The following is a 24,198-nucleotide window of genomic DNA, read 5'->3' as shown; positions in this document are numbered from 1 at the left end:
CCGCTTCGGGTGGGCGCGCCGCAGGCCGGGCACGGGGAGCGGGCCCGGCACGCCCGCCTCGAGTAGGCCGCGGCCCCCCTAGCAGCCGCCCCCTAGCGACGGCCTCCGGTCCGGCCCTCGGCCGCCCACAGTCCGCCTAGCAACCGCCCCTCTCCCGGCCTCCTGATTCGCTGGTCCGCCCCGACCGGACGTCGAATTCCTATTGGCTGCGAAAGGGAGATCGGGAAGCGATTGGCTGCGGCGCCGGAGGCGGGGCGGCGGGGCGGCGGGTAGGGGGCGTGGCTTGGAAGCAGGGCGGGGCTCGGGCGGCGGGGATCGGCCGCGGTGGCGTCGGCGGCGGCCTGCGGGACTCACCGGGCACGGAGTGCGGAACGATACGGCGGCGTGGCGGAGAGCCGGGGGGAGGGCGGAAGAGGCGAAGAAGCGGGACGCGGAGCTGACGTGAGCTCGCCGGGCGGGGACTCGCAGCCCTCCTCGTCGGGACCGGCCCGGCCCGGCCGGGGCTGGGGGGAGGGGCGTGAAGCAGCGCAGCTCTGCGCCGCGAGGAGGAAGGAGCCCCTGACGGGCGGGTGCGCTCCGCCAATGGAGAGGCAGAGCCGGTGCGGATCCGGCGGCGATTGGCCAGCGGGAGGAGGTGGGGCGTGCGCGCGAGGCGTGGGCGGGGCCTCGCGGGGTGCGGGGCAGTGCGCGCTGTGACCGCGCCCCCTCCCCCCCCCCCAACCCCTTCCTCCGTGCAGCGGCGGCCCGGCACCATGGCCTCGGAGCTGGAGAGCCTCAACCCCAGCGCGCGCATCATGACCTTCCGCCCCACCATGGAGCAGTTCCGGGACTTCAGCCGTTACATCGCGTACGTGGAGGCGCAGGGAGCGCACCGCGCCGGGCTGGCCAAGGTGCGTCGGGGCGAAGCGGGCCCTGAGGGGTGCGGGGACTGCGCTTTGTGTGGCGGGGGGTGGGCGGGGAGGGAAGGCAGGCAGGCAGGCCGGGCCGTCACCTCGACCCCGTGCCTCTCCCTCAGATCGTGCCCCCCAAGGAGTGGAAGCCGCGGAAGTGCTACGACGACATCGACGAGCTGGTGATCCCCGCGCCCATCCAGCAGGTGGTGACCGGGCAGTCCGGGCTCTTCACGCAGTACAACATCCAGAAGAAGGCCATGACGGTGCGCGAGTTCCGTCGGATCGCCAACAGCGACAAGTAAGGAGCATCCCGAGCTGTGCCTGTGTGCCCGGGGGGCAGCGCGGAGCCGCTGCTTGGGGAGCTGTGAGTCCTTGTGTGGAAGGCGTTCGGTGCTGAGTTTGATCCTCCGTTCTGCCCTGAGAGACCGTGCTCTTTGTTTAGCGTGCAGAGCAGCAGCGGGTGGAACATGCGGGCGTCTCGTTGGTGAGCTCAGCTAGTTCGCTAACAGGGAGTAGGGAAGTAGGGCTGTTCCTTTCCAGTCGCTTAAAACTTTGTTTTTATCTTTTGCTTACAAACACGAGGCGCAGCAGTAGAAAGGGAAATTGTGCTGAGCTGAGAGAAGTGTGCTAACCAAAACTGAAAGTAGGCTGAGAGTGGGGGAGAGGCATTTTCCTTCTCTTCCTTTGTTCCCGAGTCCCTTGGGATCAGAGCTGTGGCTGCTGTTCGGGGGATGGAGGGCTCTGTCTGGTGCGTTTGCTATTTTTGTTGTATCTTTTTTGTTTGTCTTTTTTCATTGGTGGAGAACCTTGTTTTAAACTCCTCAAGTACCAATGCTGAGCCCTTGGTTGATGTTTTTAAGGTACTGCACACCTCGCTACACAGACTTCGAAGACCTTGAACGAAAGTACTGGAAGAACCTTACGTTCAACGCCCCCATCTATGGTGCTGATGTTAATGGCACACTTTATGACAAGGTAAGCACTGTTTTGGTTTTCAAGTAGCACTTATCCTTGTATGTGTTGTACTGCCTTCTATAAAGGCCAGCACAGCATTTGGCTAGCTACCAGAAGGAGTTAGTGACAGTAACACTTTCCATGTAAACCAGGTAGTTAAAGAAAGCTTCTAGAGGTAATGTTCTGGGGCACCTCTGTGAGCACTGTTCACACTTCAGTGGCTCTGGACAGCCTGGTCTAATGATTGGTGACCTGCCCATGGCAGAGGGGTTGAAACTAGATGATCATTATGGTCCTTTTCAACCCAGGCCGTTTCTATGACTCAGTGTAGTACAGCTTGCTTCTGAAATGCAAGATCCACTCTTGTGCTCTTATGGTGTGTTATCCTGATAAGTGTTAGGCAGTGAACATGCACTGCTTAGGTATTCTCTAGTGCTTTTGTTTTGATATGACAGTTCTGTGGTCACTGTGTGTGTTAGCATGCTAAACATTTGAAAAGGTTACACAGTCTGGTTGCTAGCCTCTTGAATTATAACTTGCTCCTTTTTAAAAGATGTTTGGGATGAACAGTGTTCCTCAAGAGGTTTTGGTCTGCTGTCAGCTCAGGCTTGCACTATTGTTCTGCACTGTGTGAAGTCTGTAACTCTGTGACTGATCCTTTCTCCTCCTGATCCTTTGTGTATTGACCAGTTGCTTCTTTTACTGTCTGGTAGAGAATCTGTAGGTAAGGTTACACTGTGGGGAAACTTGGTGTAGGTGAGCTAGCTGATAATTTGAGCTGTGCCAGAAAATGACTTGTCGTGACGTGCCACTTGATCATAAGCATAACTGATAACTTTCTGTGACTTGTCTCAGTTGTGTGGTTCGGTTCTTTGTATTGGTTGTTTAACACAAGGCTTGTGTTTTGCAGCACGTGGATGCATGGAATATTGGCAGATTGAACACGATCCTGGATGTTGTGGAGAATGAGAGCGGCATAACCATTGAAGGAGTGAATACTCCTTACCTCTATTTTGGCATGTGGAAAACTTCATTTGCTTGGCATACTGAGGACATGGATCTCTACAGTATTAATTACCTGCATTTTGGGGAGCCTAAGTCGTGGTAAGGTTTTCTATGATAGCTTCTAGATGCAAATTTACCACTTTGACACCTGTATTTTCTGATATTTTTTTCTATGATAGTTGAAAATTACTCTCTCTGCTATCTTGCAGTGCAGTAATATCTGGTGACAAAAGTGTTAGAAACTTGTGAGGAAGCTGAAACCAGTACGTGGCCTCAGTAAAATTTGTTTGGCTTCCTTCTTGAAAGTGTAATTGCTGTTCTGATGCAAAGAGCTCTTCAGAATTATAATGTAAGCTGGACGCTCTCTGGTGTGATAGGGCTGGAACCTGGAAATCTTGCTTGTGATTTCCTGAGCTCTACAGTGGCCAGGTAGAAGTAATACGCCTGCTGTTTTTAACAAAGCTTGAAATTTAGTTACTTATCATAGAGGTAAAAGCAGAGCAGTGGGTTTTGCTGAACAGTTGTCCAGTGTCAGAGCCTTCGTGATGGTTTTTAGTGAGGATTCCTGAATTTTTCTCTCGTATGAGTTGCATTTGAAGAGTGAATCATTCCCTTCTGTTCACAAGTGAATTTCTCAAACAATTTCAACAATTGTTTCCATGGCAGTTTTGTTGGAAACTAGTCTTTTTGGCTGCCTTTTAATACAACTTTGAAGTCAGAAATAATAGCTAGCACCATGTGAGCAGCGAGCAACCCCATGCCGTGGCAATGACATGGGAATAGAGAACAGAGTAGCTGAGTCAAATGAAACCTTTTGGCTGTTGCTTCTTTTGCAGTATTAAGTGGAAAAAGTTAACATTGCTGATAGGTTAATCTGATTTAGTCAGCAGGTTATAGCGCTCTGTCCCAGAAATGTGAGTGGTTTTAGTTACTGTAGCCAAACCAGCTTGGAGTTTTGTGGCACACATAAAAAGGTGTGTGCAGAGAAAGACGTAGTACTGCCAAACACATCCCAGTTGTGCAGGTGGAGGATGTGGCACTGTGTGATTTAGTCCAGTCTTGGTCTGAGCAGCTGGAAGATGTTATTCCATTTTCTGTTTTGCTCTGTGTTTCTTATACTAGGCATACTAGTGGTTGTGTTCCTGTGAAATCGGGTCACTGAGCGTTTTTCTATGTGCCTTGCTGCACAGATCTGCTAATTAAATGAATTGGAATTATTATTTCCTTGGCTGCTAAGCAGAAGTCCACAGAAGTCATCTTTCTCTCAGTTCTCCTTGAGAAGGGAGGTGAAATTCCTTGGTAAAGATTTTTATCTCTATGTCATCAAACTTTGAAGGAGGCAGTGTGGAGATGAGATTCTGTCGTGTCAATTGAACTTAACAAACTTGTTCTTCTGACTGCAGGTACTCTATTCCTCCAGAGCATGGCAAGCGACTGGAGAGACTTGCTAAAGGTAACTGTGCCATTCTTTTATGTCCCATCTTGTTCAGATTGTGGGATGTGGAGCCTCTACAGGTTTCAGCTCTTTTGGAGTATGACGTGCCTGTGAACATTGATGAGTGCACAAGCTGGCACGATTGAACTGATCATTTCTTTCAGGATGTAGGTGGGATTACTTCCATTTGTTTTCAGTATAAGCTCAAGAAAAATGTCACGTTACAAATAATGCAGCTATGGTCTGTAAAAGTTTTAATGAGAAAATCCTTACCTGCTGATTGTTAGATCTGGAAGGTTTTAGCCTGGGGAAGATCCTTCTGTGTGTTGTCTTTCTTACTGTCTTTCAAATGGGGATATGGTAAAGGCATCTCCTTTTTCATCAGAGCGCAAACTCATGTCCTAATAAGTTGGCCCATACTTCTAGGCCTTGGGAAAGTGCTGTTCAGAAAGTAAATTTAACCTAAAAATTACTGAAAAATAAGTCCAGTTCACAGCACAGAGTGGTAACATCATACCTTTCCTTCATTTTAAACAGGATTCTTTCCAGGAAGTGCCCAGAGCTGTGAAGCATTTCTCCGTCACAAGATGACCTTGATCTCTCCGTCGATTCTGAAAAAATACGGCATCCCATTTGATAAGGTAGAGACAAGTAATTGCAGTTACTCTAGCTCAGTAAAAAGGCTCACACATCCATCTCATCTCTAACAGCCACCAGTGGGTGCTTAGGGAGGAAAACAGGAGTAGCAAGGCCACATAGGAATGCTTTTCCATTGTACCTTTGTTTATTGGGAGGTTGTGAGAAATTACACTTGTCCTGTGATAGTTTAACTTCACTGCTTAGCTGCATGTTTGTCAAAGAGAATTTTTTTAAAGACTTGTTCCCTTCCTTTTTTTTGTTTTTCCCCATGAGCTGCTCCTCACAGTATGACTTGTTTCCCATTTCATGGCATTTGTGATTTTAGAATTATTTCTGAAGCTGATAATCTGCTGCCTCTGCTTCCTCCTTCCCACCACACAGTTGTCTTTCAGGCCTTATCCAGAAACCCTGTTAGATCTATGGGGACTGCTGAAGGGCTGTGTGGAACTTTGCTAGGCAGCAGGGACGTGCAGGGGAGCTGACTGAAAGCTGTACTCAAATGAGAACAGCAATAAATTTCCAAGGTGAATAAATATTTTAGTTGGCATTAGGCACTCCAGCCAAACCTGCAGTAAATACAAATGAGTGTCTTAATAAATTCCAGATGGCTTATCAGTGTGTTTCCTATGTATAGGTACTTCTGTGCTATTTTGATCCATCCAGTTGTGTTTTAGTAAAAAGTGATAAGAGTATTGCTTTCTAGTAAACAGGTACTTTGGGCAAATAGGAGGATAATGGAAATGAGTATCAAGATTTACCATTGCAGCAAGCAAATCCAGTTACTGTTGTATGGATTGGGGATTCAGATATGGTGCATGAGGAGTACAGGAACTGTTTTTATTTAGATTCACCAAATAGACTCTTAAGCTTTGATTAACAATATGATGTCTCAATTGTCTTCTAGGTGACACAGGAGGCAGGAGAGTTCATGATAACTTTTCCTTATAGTTATCATGCTGGCTTTAATCACGGATTTAACTGTGCTGAATCCACCAACTTTGCTACTCTTCGGTGGATTGAGTATGGGAAGCAGTCTGTATTGGTGAGTGGTTTGTTGCCATTCTGTTATGCATAATCTGAATGCAGTGCCCGATGCTCTGCTGCTCATTTTGAGCCCCTGATGTTTGTTCTAAGGAAGTGAATTCAGTCCAGCTTTGTCCAATTTAAGATGTGATGTTTCCTTTCTGGTAAGGTAACCGTCTCCAGTCAGCCTACCGTCCTTCTTTAGCATAAAGCATGTTTTGGGGGTTGGTTTGTTTTTTAATCATCGTATAAATCAAGCGTGGCTTTGGAGAAGTGCGGGTGGCTAACTAGCATCTTTCAAAGAAGAATCTTGATTGCATTGTATTGTGTCCATGTAGAGGTGCCTTGCAAATGTGGGTTATGTTTTCAGAAATTATGTTGAAGTCAAAGCTTTCAAACGTTAGTTGTAACTCTGCTCAGCTAAGAGGAACTTCTGCTGCAATGGGTGGGCTGTCTTGTTACAACCTCTGGCGTTACTGGCTGGTTTTGTGTGAGCTCACGGATTTTTAAGCTTCTACCAGCAACTCTGTAAATGGGTTGGTGGGCTTTCTTTATTTGCTACTGTTGTAGCATCTTCTTCCATCTGGTTGTTGCTGATTTCTCTGCCCAGTTTTTAGTGCCTATGCTGTTTCGATTTCCTAGGAGGCGGTCGTGAAAGTTTTGAGGCTTAAATACGTGCAGCTTTTGGGGTCTTTTTTATTTATTTAAGCTCCTGAAAGCAAAGTGGTATAGGAATGCAGAGTAAAATTGTTCAGGATGTAGCCTTACTTAAATATTTTCTGTGACTCCAGTGTTCATGTCGGAAGGACATGGTGAAGATCTCCATGGATGTGTTTGTGAGGAAGTACCAGCCAGACCGTTACAAGCTTTGGAAAGCTGGGAAGGATGTGACTGTCATTGACCACGCTCTTCCAACACCAGAAGCAGCTGAGTTCCTCAAAGGGGATCTCATGCAAAAGGTCAAGAGTGGGAGGCAATATGCTGAGGATATGGAAACAGGAGAAGGATGTAAAGAGGAACTGGATGGGGATGAGACAAAAAGGTAATGCTGCACATAGTCCTCTACTGCAATTATTAGCAATTGGATCCTGATGCAAAACAATAGCAGTTGGAGTTAGTGGTTTGTTTGTTTGTTTTCTTCTTGGGAATAGAGCTTATTCTTTTTTATTCTTTTATTATTGTTTTGATCCAAGCTGATGATAGTCAGTGATAGATGGAGAATGCACTGGCTGGGAAGATAGTCCTTTGTCTTTGGATGGGTGTGTCCAAAGTGCAGCATGCATTTAGAGGTCAGAAGGAAAAGGCAGTGTATTGGGATCATGAGATGGTACTTGCTGGCAAATTACAGTAGTCTCAATTGCTGAAGATTGTGATGGGCTCATCATCTTATGTTTTGCAGTTAAGTCTTCTTCAGCCAGTGTCATCTAATATTCTTGAAGCTTTGTTTGCTTGTTTTGTTTTTAAGGTAAAGACTAGACTTCTATCTGGCTAGAACATAACTGCCTAGTATACAATTAACAGATAATAATTTGGGAATGATTCAGCTTGCAAGGTACTGTCTCATAAAACAGCATGACCCAAAGCAGGCTGTATTTTGTGTATCTAGACAGAAATTGAGCAAGCTTGTGATGTGTTTGGTAACCTGGCGTGAATTTGTCTTCTGCAGCGTGCCCAAGCATCGCATAGGAACAAAAAGGCACAGAGTGTGCCTGGAAGTACCTCAGGAAGTGAGTGAGAGCGAGGCCTTCCCCAAAGAGGAGCTGAGCTCTGCTCAGGATGAAGCAAATGCTGCAGAACCTTGTGAGAGAGCTACAGGAGAAGTGACGCAGCAGAGTGAGCAGGGACACAAGGTTCCAGGTAACTGTGTCAAGCTTTATCCTGGTACTGCAGGACCAAGTGTTTCAGTCTTCAGAAACAGAGGCTGCTGAACTAAACTGTGTCGCTGTCTCACAGCAGGCTGGTGGGTAGATTGTTGTCACATCCAAAAAAAATAATAATAATTAAGCAGATCCTAATTTGTCAGAGCCATGGAAAGCACATCAGACACTTACTGTCATGAGACTCAAGATAGTTGTCATTTAATTTTCAAGACCAGAGAGTGCAGCTTGTACAATTTTTGATAGTACGTTTTGTTAGATGTGGCTGACACTGTTTGAGTAGTAAGCACTTTGAGGAAGTGAGATAAATACAGTTGGAATTGTTTTGTGACCTATGTGTGGATAACTCCTCTGTGAGAATTGCACTTAAAAAAAAAAAAAAAAAGAAGGAAAAATAAATGTATAGGGAGCTATTCCATAGCTGCTTGAATGCAGCAGGTCATGGGGATGTTTTCTTTCAGCTGAATTAAAGGGAAGTATCACATGAGACTTGCTTGCTTAAAAAGCTAGGAATGCCAATTTCTGTTTTTTGTTTTTTTTTTTGCCAGCATACAGAAATGCATTGGACTTGTCAGTAGTGTACGGTCCTCTATATATCACTGTTGTACAGTGTGACCTGTTCATGCTTATTACCTGGTAGTGTGGCTCTGGTATGCTGTACAGATGTATAATTTTGTAATTAGTATGCCAGAAGAAAATTAATATGGCTTGTAGCAGGACAGTTCTTGGCTAGGAAGGATCGGGGTGCCTATGGAACAATATAAGAAGGCAAATCCATATGATACTGCTGTCTCATATTCTGTTGTCCCTCTATTTGCAATTTGTATTTAATAATCCTCTGTTGGTTTGGTGTTGTTTTTTTGTTTGTATTCCCTATTTAGTCTCCTTTGAACCCTTGTAAGCTCTCACCCCCAGCCTTAGATGGCCAGGAGTTGCAGTGTTCAGTTGCATCATATAAGGGACCATACATTGCTGTTTCTTTTGAGTCCACCTTCTGACGTGGTTTCATATACCCTAGTTTCTGTACTGTAAGATGCAATGAGCAGATACATAGGTTATTCTCTGTTGATGTTTGAATTAATGAGCTGCTATTTACATGATTTAGCATCACATATCATTTTTTGTCCAGTCTGCTTTCCTATTTGACGTTGTGCAAGTGGTGGTGGGCTGTTCTCTCTGCTTCCCAGACTTTAGAAAAAGTCAGTATATCCTTTCTTCTAGATCGTGTGGGCATGGCTAAATCTGAAGAACTGAAAGTGGTGAAGCTTGAGGAAGAAGAAGAGGAAGAGCAAGAGGCAGCTGTGTTGGATCTCTCCATCTCCCATACTTCAAATTCTGCTTCAGTTTTGCCGACTTCAAAGCAGAGTGCACCTTCCAGTGTTCAGCCCAGCTCACCAGCATATTCAGGGTCTTCAGACTCTGAATCAACTGATCTGTTGCCAAAAAGAACTCTACCTGAGCCAGCTGGGGTGCTTACAGTCCATAGCTATGCTAGAGGGGATGCCAGCGGATCTGACAACGAACAGACTTCAGGAAAGAAAGCCAGTGCTACAGCCGGTGTGAATGAACAAGAATTGGCAGAGGTATGAATGGCATGAGTACTAAAAGCTTGAGAGCTGTAATGTGTGCTCATGGGTTTGCTGCCACAGCTTCTACCTGTGCAGATTACTTTTCGTTCCATGCCTGTTTGTGTATCAGGTTGCTCGGTCATTTCTCTTTTTTACAATACAGCAGGAAACAAAGGTGAACACCTCACCTTCTTTACTCTTCTAGAAAACAAGGGAGATGTTTTGAGATCATCACTAAATTATTCGAGTGCCTTAAGGAAAAGGGTAGCTTGGTGGTTTCGAGATGGTGGTAGTATTACAGGCTGATCCAGATCCGTTCATGGTAACAGACACCTGTTTATACCTGACGTGAATCTACTTCAATCCAGCCTTTGTTGTGACCACATTCATTTGTTTGATGTTTTTATAAAGTTGCACACATGGGCACGTGTCCTCTTTTAGAAAGAAAGGATGGAACAAAAATGACTGGGTGGGATAAGAATACATTTGAATGTTTAATGAATCCTTCACTAGACAAACCAAAAGAAGGCTACCGTAGGTTAAAATATTACCAGTGGTTGTTGTCTTCTCAAATAACTTTGTTCTCTTCTGAGTTGAAGTGGTGGGAGGCTGGTAACTGCTGGGTCTTCAGAATTCAGGAATTGCATAAATGGAGCAGCAGCTGGGCTAATCTATTGATAAAATTGAAAATGACAGACTTCTCACATACACTTAAATGAAAGACACAGAGTTGCTGATGCTGGCACTTCCATTTCATAATACATACAGGGAAAACAAGAAATTGTGAATGGGTGTAGATGGCTTTCCCCAGTATGGCTTGTTTTAAAACAAATTTTCCATTAGGCAGTAACTGGGAATGTTGGTCTACATTAGAACAAAAGCATGTTTGTTTCTGAGATCTCTTGTAGCCAACTCTATGTAGGAGAGCAGAGATGATGATTGGTTTTGCTCTCTTCTGGCTTGTTGTATAAAAGAAAAGACATTTGTTGAGATTGAAGTTGCGTTTAATCTAAGATTTGCTTCTGCTTTTAAAGGACTGACAGATTCAAAGAAAGGATGTTCTTATCTCTTGAGTGGCTTACTGTTATGGGCTGTTAAAATCATTGCCTTTATTGCCTTACTTGTCAGGTTAGTAGTCATTTTGTCAGTATGTGTCACTTGTTACTTCTTCTACCCATAGCTTTATATAAAAACCATTGTTGTAGTCTCCTCCTTCCAGTCTGTCTGGGAAGACACCAAGATAAGTAATGAGCAGATGGGGTGAAAGTTTCCTTCCCTTTAAAATCAGCCTGTTATTTTGAGTGAGCTCTTCACTCATTTTTAACTCGGAATCTCTAAGTAGGCATACAGCCTTCTTGACTTTTCCAGAAGGCTTGAGACTTCTTACTGCAGCCCTTCTGAGTGCAATCATTCAGTTTGTCTTTTGTCTGTTTTTATTTTTGACACCATTCTTATATAGGTGGGCTTTTTATAAAAGCCACAGTGAGACCTGTGCTGTCTGTGAATGACTCAACAGAGCACGTACGTAGTTGAATAGTCAGCATACACCAAGTTTGCTGTGTGATTTTCCGTAGCAGACGTGGTGCAAGCAGTTCTTCTACAAGCTTGGCCAGGTTTACATCTGAAAACTGTTAGAAACAAAATCGTGGAAGCATACGTGCGTTTTGTGGAGGTTTCTTAAGTTCACCATATATTGTTACAGAGTTCAAAAGGACGTGTGCTAGTTTGACTGCTGAATTGCTTCTCGTTGTCCAGGTAACAAAGGAATACATACAATCAATGAAGGAGAGTAAGAAGTCCAAGGGTCGTCGCCAGCCATTGAGTAAGCTCCCACGCCACCACCCGCTTTTGGTTAAAGACTGCATTAGTGATGATGGTAAGCCCTGTGCAGTTTGAGAAGCTTTAGGGTGGGCCATAGCTTTGGTGGACAGCGTGGGTTACACCTCTGCATCACAGATGAGGTGCTTGTCTCATTCTTCTGTTCACATCATTAATCTTTCCTCCCTAATAGTGACTTCCTTCTTTCCTGTACTGCTCTTTGGAAAATTACAGCTCTGAAAGGAAAATGAAACTAGTACCCTAGGCTGTCCCATAACTGAGTCAGTTTTAGAGCATTCCAGTAATTGGTGTAAATATTCATTATTCTGTTTTTTTAAATAGAATAGATACATTCTTTATCTAACAGCCTTTGTCTTGATGTGCTTTGGGGTCGATGCTGTTGGCCGATGCCAATAATCCTGTTTTGTATCTGATGCATGGTTGCTTGATTAGTAGGTGCAGCTTAAAAATAAGGCTATGTTACTAGCTCCCAACACTCTTCTGCAAATTTAACTTATGCCAGTCTTTGTCATCTCCATTCCTAATTTCTTGCTTTATTTATTTTAGGGGTTTTTTTGTTTTGTTTTGTGTTTTGCAAGAAGGATGTCTATGTAAGAACACATAGTCCCTGACTAACGATCTCTTTTTGCAGAGGCATCAGAGCAACTAACTCCTGAAGAAGAAGCTGAGGAGACAGAAGCTTGGGCCAAGCCACTTAGCCAGCTCTGGCAGAACCGACCACCAAATTTTGAGGCTGAAAAAGAGTACAATCGGACCATGGCTCAGCAGTCTCCTCACTGTGCTGTTTGCATGCTCTTCCAGACGTATCAGGTACGTTGTCCAGGTTTGTTAATGTTGTAGTAGAGGTGGCTGAAAAGGTTGCTGGTGTGGTTGTCTGTTAGGTTATGTTCCAGGTGCCAGCACGCAGAGAAGTCTAGCTGCAGGTTGTCAGGTGAGTCTGTCAGGCAGAAAAGGAGGGACTGTTCCAAGAATGGAGCTGCAGCTGTGATCTTTGTTCAAACTTTAAGTCTGTAGCAAGTCTGAGAACTCACTTCACTTACCCTTACAGATAGACAAAATGCTAGATAAATATTTCTTTTTCCTTTGTGAAGAAAAGTATTTAGCTGCTTTATTTAAAACAAAAAACAAAAGCCATACTTGTTTTCTTCAGCTTTCTTAAAGGTTACTTTCTGCTTGACATGCAGTGCAAATCTGTTACAGAAGCTGAATAAAGAAGACTTGCTGGAAATGCTTCCACCTTGGTTGCTTTATGTTAGATTCTCATTTTCATACAGGAGGGACAGTGCAGGTTCATTCTACCATGCAGCCTGCTTCTAATCGGACATTCTACCTCTGTGGTGGCCTGTGAGGTGGTACAAAGGATAGTTTGAAACATTTCTTCAGAGAAGAAGATTGATTTCTTTTTAGCTGTTAGAAAGCTTGAATGGAGTCATATCTCAGTTAACTTTGCATGTAATTGATGATTGCTGTGACATCAGTTTAAATGAATAAATACAAAAGCTTAGCCTAAAAGTCTTCTGAGCTTTAACTGTGAAACTGTTATTAGTGTGCTTTTTTCCCTGGAACAAATTAGTTTCAAGCCTGTTAGACTTGTTGCAGTTCCCGTTACTTTTTCATAGTTCAGATCTAAACAAGTATTTAGCTGTGTGATCATAATCCTTCAATACTAAAGATGATTGAACAGTATTGGGCAGCGGCATTATGGGCTGGTGGATGCAGCAGACATACTTTTTTTTTGAGCATGAGGTGGGTTAGGTGATTCCATGAGGAATCCTTTGGATTTCCTTTGGAAGAGATGCAGTTTTTCATGCACGTTGCTTGTTTTATCAGAGGGATACAATGCATTTAGCCACTAATAATTTAATTTTCACGTTGCACTTACTAAGGATTTTAACAAATTAATTTCCACCAAATCTGCTAGCTGTTTAATCTTTCAGTGCCTTTTTTCTTGAAAGTAGAATTATGTGTGGAGTAATGGTTGAGTGAAGATGAGATGGTTTTGCTTGTAAAACAAAACTTTTATGTGCATCCCTTGTAGGCAGAATGTGGAGGCAGCAGTCAGAACTCTGGAGTAACTGCAGGTGCTGCAGATGGGAAGATCCGAACCAAGCCCCTGATTCCTGAAATGTGCTTCACTACAACTGGCTGCAGCACTGACCTCAATCTTTCAACCCCTTACTTAGAGGAAGATGGAACCAGCGTGCTCATCACCTGCAGGAACTGCCAAGTCTGCGTTCATGCAAGTGAGTGCAACTAGTCTTAACTCTGGCCTTCTGGGTTAAGTCTGTACATCCCAGTAAGCTTCTACCCGTCCCTTAATGTACAAGTAGAGCAAGTCCAGCTGTCATCTGAGCAGTACATGTTTGCAGTGCTGGGTGTTGAAGTGTGGAGCTGGCTGTATGAACAACATGAAATACACAGCCTTGTCTTTTGGCTTATTGATTTTTACTGTTACTTTACTTGTGAGTGGTACAGGAGGGTAAGCTTGCAACTGAGCTGTGTCTGTTCTAGGTTGTTATGGTGTATCCCCTGACAAGGCCACTGAAGACTGGATGTGCTCCAGGTGTACAGAAAATGCCTTAGAAGAGGTAAAGTTCATTCTGAGAGTCTCCGGATGGAGTACAGTACATCTGGGAACTTGCTTCAAAGTTTATTCCATGGTGTTACAGTTGTTTTAATCTCTCTTGTGTAAAGAAGGCATGTAATTGTTTCAACGTGTGCAAAGCTGCTGATCTCTAGAGTCGGCGCATCAGTGTGGGAATAGCTCAGTCCTCAGCATATGATATGGCAGTTAGAGAAAGTAACTTCTGTCAGGAGATGTTGCCTTTGACAAGCTGTGTAGGCTCTAGATAAGCAGAATATCTTGACCTTGGGAATTGTATTTGCTTATGTTTTTTTCACATCCATTTAGACGTCCTCAGAGGATATAGGGTATTGTGTTTGTAAAAGGAACCTATAACAAGAACTTCAGGCTTTGCCTTTGCCAGATTTGAAGTCTACATCTGTTGCTGTAAGTGCAGCAACTGATGAGAGATGAAGGGCTGAGCCGTCCAAGGCGTTTAGCTCTCTTCTGACAGTGAAACAATTTTTTGTCCGGATGTTCATTTTGATGAGCAAGTTTTTATCAAGTGCACGACTCCATTCTTCATTCTTTCGGCTAATGTTTTCTCCTTGTGACAGGACTGCTGTTTGTGTTCATTACGAGGAGGAGCACTGCAAAGAGCCAATGATGACAAGTGAGTGTTCCAGCTTTTTTGATCTTCAGGGAGCAGCTCAGTTCCACAGTAGATGAGGCGAGGCTCGCAAAGCAAATGTCTGCATTTGATGTTACAGAGTGACCAAATTACAGAGGCGTAATGTACCACATAAAAATCAAAAAGTAGATTCCTGATGAAATAATCTCAGTACATTCTCACAGAAGACTTTGTTTTCTCCATGAAGTGTATTGAGATGGAGACACGGGACAACTACAGTTTCAAGGAGCGAAATTCAGGGTTTCTCTGTAGCAAGTATGCCAGGTGCAGCTATTTGCCCTGCATCCTTTCACATGATGAGTGATCTGAAGTTATTTGATGCAAACTAAGTGGTACAGACCAGGAGCATTATGATGTAACTGAAACTTATCCCACCCAGAACATTTTTGAAGGCTGTGGGGCCGCAGCCTCTTGGTCATTGTCTTGAGATGAGTTCAGGAGTGACTGAGCCATTACTGTGAAGCATGTTTGAGAGAGAATAAACACATCAGGCATGCTTTCAAAATGCAGGTGTACAACCAGCATAAGTCAAACTAAATTGCTGTTCTATTTAACCTGTTTAGTAGCAGATTAAAAGTATAAAGAAAACTTGTGTTAGTAGTAGAAGGGAAGATTGCACTGCCAGCTCTCAGTCTCTGTGTAGTGAAGCAGAAACTAAGTTTATGTGGCAAGCTTCATCAGAACTGCATTTACTTACAGTAGTCCGACAGAGGATGCTGTGGAGATCGTACTCACTCTTTTCCCCCCTCAACTCTTCTGTCCTGACAGGTGGGTTCATGTCATGTGTGCTGTTGGTGTACTGGAAGCAAAATTTGTGAACATTGCAGAGCGCAGTCCTGTAGATGTCGGCAAGATTCCCCTGCAACGTTTCAGACTGGTAAGGAGCACCTGTGCTTCACTGCTGGGTTTTCCTTTGTTTTGTTCATCTTGCTAATGCTATCTGAGAGCATTAGCCTTCAGTAAGAGAATATACCACTGCTTGTATGCAATGCAGATCAGAGAAAATGTAGTTTCTCCTTGGAAAGATACTGCGTGTCCCTTCTGGACTCTTCTTTTCATTCTTAGTCTTCTTGTCCCTTGTTAAAACTGCTTTCTCACCTGTTTGAAAATAGTTTGCTTCCATTCTGCAGAATCTCTCAGGGAAGAAAATAACTATTTGAATCTGTAGGCTTTCTTCTGTGAGAAGTCCTCTCTTAAAAATTGTCTGAGATTCCAACTCTCTATATTGTCTTCAGCAAAGACTAGAAGGAAAAATGGGGAAAAATAAAAGCATCACCTCACAAAACAGCATCTCTGTAGGTCATTCAAAATATGGAAATGTCAGTGAACGTCTTCAGCAAGAAAGCAGCTGTATTTAACTCCTCACAGCTGTTGTGGAATTTTTCTTTTATCTTTGGAGGCGAGTTGAATGCATATTTATGCTGAAATTTAAGAAGATGTTATAATACATTAGACAGAATCCTAGCACTAGAAGCAGTCCTACAGGGAGTGCAGAAAGATGCATCGTGAGCCTATATGTATATACCCTTATATACCCTTATATACCCTTATATACCCTTATATACCCTTATATACCCTTATATACCCTTATATACCCTTATATACCCTTATATACCCTTATATACCCTTATATACCCTTATATACCCTTATATACCCTTATATACCCTTATATACCCTTATATACCCTTATATACCCTTTCTCTAACACCTATCCTGGCATTGAGTGTCTGTGTTGGGGTCATAGCCCAGCAACTTCCAGATCAGCTGGAAGCTGATCGTTGAGCACTTAAATACCATGACTGAAACAAGACAGAGTTGCAACATTTTTTACCTCCTTAATAAGGGAAATGACTCTTTACATGGAATCATTCTGTCTCTGGCATTCTTGCTTCAGGCTGTTTTAACCCATTCTGCAGTTAGGCCTTTTTGCACAGAGCAAAACAATTCTTGGTCACTAATTACCATTGCTGAGCAGTTGGGATTTGAATTTCCACTTCATGGTCAGTGAAGAAGGAAGAAATAACTATTTTGCAGTGTGTTATGGGTAGTGTCCTTCAGTGCCCAATCAGGCCTGATCCAGGTGTCCTTGGGTCACTGGTAGTAGTGATAGAATTTTAACTGCTAATTCTGTATTAACTTTCGCCCCCCCCCGCCTCGATCTTTACCCATTATTCTAATCTTTTATTTGTCTTTTGTAACTTAATAGCCAGGGCTGAAGGGCCCTGTTAACTTTCAGGCATTCTAGGCTGAGTAATCCTACATCCCCTTGTGCCAGAATTCTTAGGCCACATGCCTTGTGCGTGCTGAGCTGGTAGATATTTACTGTATACTATTTATCGTTGAAATTACGTACATAGAAATATTCTTGCCATGAAATCAAGCTGTTATCTTTCTGTTTGTTTTCATTGGAAATTAGCAGTGCCTTCTCAGCGTGACTGACACAGCATCAGACTTTTAGACCTATTTCATCCAGTGACCTTTAGTTTCCTGTCCACAGAAATGCATCTTCTGTAAAAAACGAAGGAAGAGAATTGCAGGTTGCTGTGTACAGTGCTCCCATGGTCGGTGTCCCACATCCTTTCATGTCAGCTGTGCCCAGGCAGCAGGAGTTATGATGCAGCCTGATGACTGGCCGTTTGTTGTCTTCATTACCTGCTTCAGGCATAAGATCCCATCTCAGGCAGAGGTGAGTGACATCTAGGATTTGAACTGCAGTATCTTGAAGGGACTGAAAGGCTTTAGATGGTGTAATTCTACTGAAACTTTGTTGAAGGCTCGACTCTTGTATATATTCAGCATAATCTAATTATATTGGTCTTGGATTCTGATCTCAGGCTTGCTGCTGCTCTGAACTATCTTGGCTATTAGCTAGGTCTATAACATTGGCTATGTTTTAGTTTGCTGCCCAGGCGGACTGAGAGCATACATTTCTCCTGTGGCTGTTATAACAAAGAATAATAGTGTTCTTATGCCATGATGTTTGATGTGCAAGTGTTAGTTCTGGGGCTCCAGCAGGCTGCGTGAGTTATCATAGAATTTCATGCTTAAGTGATTGATCAGTTTGTAAAGTTCTTGTGTAGTCCATTTAGCTTTCAAAATCACAACAGTCTATTAGAGAATATTGACTGTGAATGCCTTGTGTTGCTCTGAAGAATGAGAGCTTAATTTACTAAGTAGCTTGCATTAGGATTGGGCAGCTGTAGCTAACAGATTGGGTTTTAAGCATTTTAAATACTGGAGTTAGAACTTTGCTAAAAATGCTGCTGATGGAGTTTACAGATACTCACTTGAGTTCAAATATAAAATATTTTGCTTCCTTCTCTGCCAGCACCAGAGCTGTGGGTTTCAATGTGTTCTTTATTTTGTCATTGTGTTTAAAAAGTGCTTTTTCTTCTCAGCGAGCTAAGGCTGCACTCCAAGATCTGTCACCTGGGCAGATAGTCATCAGCAAGCACAAGAATGGCCGCTTCTATCAGTGCGAAGTGGTCAGCCTCGCAAAAGAGACTTTCTACGAGGTCAACTTTGATGATGGTTCCTTCAGTGATAACCTGTATCCAGAGGACATTGTGGTATGTTACCTTATGTACTGGGAGCCTAGCTCCAGTAGAGGGCACATGAAGTGAATGAATTCCTGCCACTGCAAAGCTGGGTCAGGATGGGATTTATTGTGTGCTCCAAACCTAGGCCATGTTGTGATTGAGATGTGCTGCATCTCAGGTGTTACATGAGACCGACTTGCATTAAATTAAGAACAGATTTAAGGGAGTGTAGCTAATCTTGAGCTGCTTAATGGTAAGTCCATAACTTCACTGTTACTTTTACACTATTCTTGCATGAGTTGTTACTGAAGTCAGGACCACAGTCATGATTTGGACACAGGTGACACAGATATTCCTCAGTCCCTGAAATGGAGCGATTGTTGGGGTGCTGTGTAATGTGCCTGATGTGACTGGGATAGATTCCCCTGTGCGTTGTTGAATCTTCACACAGGGAACCTGTTTATTCTTTTTTCTTTTTTCTTATCTCCCAAATTTCTCCTTTGTGCTACAGAGTCGAGACTGTCTTCAGTTGGGTCCTCCAGCTGAAGGTGAAGTTGTGCAGGTGAGATGGACAGATGGACAGGTTTATGGAGCCAAGTTTGTTGCATCACATGCAATCCAGATGTACCAGGTACAGAACTGTCTGAAAATGAATTGCTTGCAAGAAGTAAATAAACAGAGCCACTAGCAAAATGAGCAGAACTGTAGGAGGGACATGCTAAAATGCTTGAGAGGCAGCTGCTCGGTGTTTTCAGCAATGCCAGTTGCTAGGAACAGCTGCTGGAATTAACAGCAAGGTGGTTACTTGCAGCTCTGCTTGTATCTGGCTACCTGTTCGAAGGTCTCAGCTTCTGAAAAGCACTGATCTTTTCCTGAGCAAACTCAGTTCCTCTGGCTTAATCTAGAAGTCTTCTATCCTTTTTGCTGCTTGCTGTGAGTGCATTCTGCCTCGCACACTTCCAAAGGAGTGAGTGCTAAGAAGGTGATAACATTCAGGTGCTCAAGGAGACTGTTTTGTTGAGTGTTGAAAGAGTGTCACAGAACTTTCTTGGCTGCTTTTACTGTTGTGGGATTGGTGAGGTTTTGGTTAAAGAATCTTCCAGTGTAAATACCTGCATATGTATCATATGAAATGACTTTTTACCACTTGGCTTTCATGGGAGGCTTCTGCAGGGGAGAGAAGACAAGGGTAGCTGTGGAAGGGTTCTAATTCTGAGACTTGTAGCACAACAACTTGTTTCTCTTTCAGGTGGAATTTGAGGATGGTTCACAGCTGATGGTGAAAAGGGATGATGTGTACACTTTGGAAGAGGAGCTTCCTAAGAGAGTCAAGTCAAGGCTGGTAGGTAAACAGGGTACGGATATCTACTCAATAAGTTCATTTGTTCTTAATTTGTCCTGGAAAAGCAAGCTGAGTGCACAGCAACAGAAGATTGCAGCTTGATTTTCTGCTGAGTTGTTGGGAAGCTTGGTGGCTTGGTCAGGCTACAAAAGGAGAGCTGGACAGAGGGGATATAGAGAGAAAAACTTCTGTTCTCTTTCTGAAAATAATGGGAATCAGTAGCGCAGGGTCACTCCGATCACAGCAGGTTGAACTTGGAAGCTGGGCAAAGTTGTTAATGGTTCCCTCCAGTTAAGTTTTAATTGTCTTCCAGGATGGAGATCCCACAACCTCTCTGTGTCCCTGTTCCACTGCTTCATGCTTCCAACTATGAAAATTGTAACTAGGGACTGTGTGCTAGGTATCTTGCTTTACAGCATGGTCCTGCAGAACCTGCTGAGAGGCACACAGTGTATTGAAGGTTTAAGAAAGCATGAAATAGATGATTCCTGTGACCAGCCATTTAAACCTGCCTGCACAATAAAGCACAGAATATACTAGATTGCATGGAATTGGAATAAACTGTTTATTTGTTTAAGAAAGCAACTGTGAACTTAAATTATTTACTCAGTTAAGTTTGAAACCTGTGATTCTTTAGGTCTCTGATTAACAGCTCAAGTAAACTTATCCCCAGACTTTTAAAACCAGTTTCTTAAATATTTTTCTTGTGCACAGAAATCCAAGAGGTCATTTTTTTGAGAGGTGTGAATGTTTCCAAGTGTCCCATCCCGGTCCTATCTTTCACGCAGAAGGAGAATGTGGAGGCAGGGATTTGGACTGTGTTCTGGTGACTAATTCTGCTTTTCCTTTAGTCAATAGCTTCAGATATGCGCTTCACAGAGATCTTCGCAGAGAAGGAGGTCAGGCAGGAGAGGAAGAGACAAAGAGTGATCAATTCACGCTACCGGGAAGATTACATTGAACCTGCCTTGTACCGGGCCATCATGGAGTAAGCACTGCCTGTGGCAGAGGAAGAAGATGCCCACCTCCCCCAAGGATTTAAACGCTCCAGTACAACAGGCCATATTTGGATGCTTCAAATCCAGGGTGTTTTTTTGTTTTGTTTTGTTTTGTTTTTTTAAAGAAAGTTGTGAAGCTGATGCTCTGCTCAGGCAGCTGTTGGATGGTGAAACGGATCCCATTTGCTGATGCCTGCGATCTCGTGGTCTGAAGTTGGGTCTGTACTGAACAAGCCAGCTTGAGAGGGTGCTGCTTTCGTCTCGTTGAGCCATCTTGCTTTTCTTTTAGAGACTATTTTGACAGGTGAAAAACTCTTCTGGGAGTTGTAGCCAGGAATCTTGGCAGCTGCAGAATAGTACAAAGTCTGTTGTTTTAATTGAATAATGTTCCTGATTTTGAGAGTCTCCCTGTTGGCTACACATGGGCTTGAGCAGGCAGTATTACTGGTGCTTGATATTGAACCTCTTTTTATATTTATATCCTTTTTTTGTTTTTGTTGTAAGCAGCTTCAGACTCTTGTTTCTCAGCACCTTCTTTCTGATGGTTGAGCTGTAGGCTGTTCAGATCCAAGCAGACAGGAGGTGCTCGTGTGAACAGGTGCAATGTGAAACCGAACCTATTGGACAGATTATTTAACCGTTTGATATTTTTGTTCCAATGCTCGTTTTGATTTAATTACTCTTAACTATATGTGCCTCAGTATAAAAAAAAAAAAAAAAAATCTGTCTGGAGCCCTGCACAGTGCAGCCTTCTAACAAGATTAAGCGTTCACCTTCCAATAGACATTCATCACCCAAGAGTTTCTTCTGAGTTTCTTCCCACTCCAATTAATGCAATAATGAAGAAAGGGGCAGAGTTCCAACTAACTCTCCACCTTTGAAATCCAAGCATCACAGTATTGAGTACGACAGGGCAGTGGCACCTGAATGAGTGCTGTACCTTTTCTGTGGCAGCACTGCCTTTTGTGTGGCCACAAGCTGTTGGGTTTGTGACAGATTAAGCATGCACTGAACCGTATGTATTACTGAGGAGCTGTGCAGTGCTCTTCTCAAGTAGGAGTGCTGCCACGTTGCTGTCTAGCAAAAGTTTCCACAGCATTTTTATAAAGCATAAGTCGGGCACCTCTCAGTTGTGTTGGTGAGGACTTGCTACCTCAGCAATAGGAACGTGAATTAAGCTGGGTAGTAAGTGCACCTTGAAGGTGTGCCAGCTTGCTCCGAGCAACGTAAGCATTAACATGCCACAGCAGGAGCCGTGTAAATATTTGTTCCTTTCCCATTCTGTAGGAAAGGGTCTTGGGGCTGTGGAGCAGATTGGCCACCTTCCTTTCTGCATAGGATGATGGGATGACTTTTCTGCTGAAGAAGAATAAAGTAACGTTCTCCAGAAGTAGTTAAAGAGGAGAATTTTCTAGTGAAACAGACCTAATGCATCCCTGCTTCTATAGGGAGATAGCAGTGTATCTGCAAAAAACTGGGTTTGTAACTTTTTTCCTTTTCTTACGTAGGAATGCTATAAACCAAACTATTCTGAAATCCTGGTGCGTCCGTCTGTGATTAGCAATAAAACGTAGTCTTGTGTAGTGATACAGCTCTTGACCAGAAAAGAAAGAAACTACAACTTTTATAAGAAAAATCTTACTTATCCCTACATTTTTATAGGGTCAGGAAGCTGATAGGAGTAGCAAAGATTTGCACAACCACAATTTTGTATGGACTCCCTCATTCCATTTTGTGGTGGAATACCTTGTTCATCAGTATTGGAAGGCTTGAACAGGTTCTGAAAGGAAATAGCAGCTTTCCTTTGTGTCTTTTTTTTTTTTTTTTTTTTTTTTTTTTTTAAATATTCCATACCCTAAACTCCTGGTCTCAGGGTATTAAATTGCTTTCTGATGAATGAAATAGTTGACATGATAAAACTAGGATGCATTACAGCCAGAGTCTAGTAGCTGCAGGTACTCTGGCCCAGGCGATGGAAGTGGAATTGCACTTTGACATCTTAGCCTGTACCTAAGCCTCTCTGAGGTGATATGCTGTTAGCCAACATGGGGAAGAGGTGGCAGGGTCCCAACAAACTTGCCTCTGTTCTTTCAGCATATCCGAATAAGATCTGGAATTAACTTCAAGTAGGCTGAATGCTGTCTCATATTACTGAAAAACATACTCCTCTTACCACCTGCCGTTCCTCCTCCAGGTAAAAGGATGCCTGCATTCGGGCATTCTTCTCAAACTGCCGTATTACTCAAGTGCACCTTCAGGTGCTGTGTGCTACCTGTGCTTCAAACACCTGGCTCTGAACAGCTTCATCATACATGGATAACCCAAGCACAAAACAGCTGGATTTGTGTGGAGTGCTGCTGCTCAACGGCAGCAGGTTTTGCTATCCACTTCTAGCAGTACTGAATGGCTTTCAAGAGCTTCTATGCTTAGCGTTTGTTCTGGAGCTGGAGCTTTGTTCTGCTGTGTTTCCCGCAGGCTCCAGACTTTGCTCTTGTCAGCTGGCTGCACTGTGTTGGAAAAGGCTGCCATCGTGCACTCCGAGACAAGGGCCTTCCCAAATGTCCTGTGGGTTCTTGTGCTGCATCGTTCAGATGTGAACGTACTTTATCGCGGTGCAGGGACTGAACTGCGTTTTGGCTCCTGTCTGTGAACTTCTAAAATCAGTGATCCTGATGTGTGGGGGTGGGGATCCCTATTATTTGGCTTGTCAAAAGAACACTGGGTTAACGGCTTGGAGTATAACAGGTAGCCATAAAAGCTCTTTTCAGAGCAGCTGTCTCAAAGGTACATTTGCTTTCAGTTACTGGTAGTTTGAACTTGACTGATAATAATTTTCTTCAGTGGCTTGTTTTCTAGAAGTGTATTTATCCCTATTACAGCATCATTCCAGTGAGGACGAAGTGCTGCTGAAGTATCACCTAGTCAGGGGCTTCTGGAATGTGTTCAATAGGAAATCATCCTCAGTACACCCATGGAAGCTCCTGTGGCCCCTAATTAGGTCCGTTAGCCGCGATGCTGCAGGCATAGACCTCACTTCATTCTTCATGGAGCGTCCATCCACAACTGGTTCAGGTTGGACCCACAAAAAGCATTTTTAGTATGACATAATCGTGGCTTGTTCTTAATTCAGAATGAGCTTGGTGAGCCAGTGATTATTTTTTTATAACGTATAAAAAGGTGACTGTATTCTTTGTGAAGCACCTGACTGCAGTAATGTTTCTGCCCGTGGCTGGTCTTCTAGGAGACCTTTCTCCTTCAGCAGCCTCCTCAGATGCCCAGAGTCAGCGCTGTCAGAAGTAGAATCCAGCCTGCTTGCTCCTTCTCTCTCCCTGGTGTTTTGAGCTGGGGTTGAACTGATCCTGAACTGTGTGAGGAGCGCAGCCCTCTGACTGATGGCACACCCAGAGGCTTCCATGCATCTCAGTTCTTCCATTCTCTAACTGGGCTCCTGTTGTCTGACACATCTGCAGTTGTGCTCATTTTTTTTTAATGCAAGCACGAGGTGAAAACAAGACTTTGGTAGCCTGTATGTTGTTTTCAATCTGATCATGTAATAAATCTAATTTCAAAATGGATGACCTCTAGATAATTTAAAATCTTAAAACAGCATGACTTGGGAATTCTCCTTGTGTTTCCAATTGCAAAGGTAACTGCAGAGTTGTCTTATGTTCCCCCTGTAGCAGAAGGGGTGGCAGTGCCACAAGAGTGGTCATCAGGAAGTCCTACCTGGGTGCAGTCAGATCTTCTTTACTTGGTGATGACTCTTGGTGTTTTTTTTTCCACTCACTAAACTGGCAGTCAGGGAGAGGAGATTGTTCTGCTTCAGGGTTT

The 24,198-nt window shown here is 43.7% G+C and overlaps 1 protein-coding gene across 3 annotated transcripts; it reads left to right on the top strand.

Annotated features, from left to right (window-relative positions):
* Positions 1–752: 752 nt before the first annotated feature.
* KDM4A (lysine demethylase 4A) lies at positions 753–20,361 on the top strand (the record flags this gene model as incomplete). 3 transcript variants are annotated; one of them, XM_079536434.1, is made up of 21 exons in its annotated part: positions 753–890; positions 1,016–1,191; positions 1,754–1,868; positions 2,758–2,951; positions 4,256–4,305; positions 4,825–4,928; positions 5,831–5,968; positions 6,741–6,991; positions 7,616–7,782; positions 9,048–9,409; positions 11,150–11,270; positions 11,865–12,043; positions 13,272–13,476; positions 13,745–13,821; positions 14,414–14,469; positions 15,256–15,364; positions 16,986–17,174; positions 17,887–18,057; positions 18,539–18,658; positions 19,277–19,369; positions 20,221–20,361. In XM_079536434.1, 21 exons carry the CDS (start codon positions 753–755, stop codon positions 20,359–20,361), a joined length of 3,156 nt encoding a protein of 1,051 aa, XP_079392560.1. The 3 variants fall into 3 exon arrangements, with proteins under 3 accessions (XP_079392560.1, XP_079392559.1, XP_079392558.1); XM_079536433.1 differs by having other exon boundaries at positions 7,616–7,806; XM_079536432.1 differs by having other exon boundaries at positions 7,616–7,812.
* Between the last annotated feature and the right edge of the window lie 3,837 nt (positions 20,362–24,198).

The sequence above is a fragment of the Tetrao urogallus genome (genome assembly GCF_951394365.1).
Source record: "Tetrao urogallus genome assembly, chromosome: 5".
Classification (NCBI taxonomy): domain Eukaryota; kingdom Metazoa; phylum Chordata; class Aves; order Galliformes; family Phasianidae; genus Tetrao; species Tetrao urogallus.
Note: the sequence above shows the minus strand (reverse complement) of the source record. Positions and strands in the feature narration are given on the sequence as shown.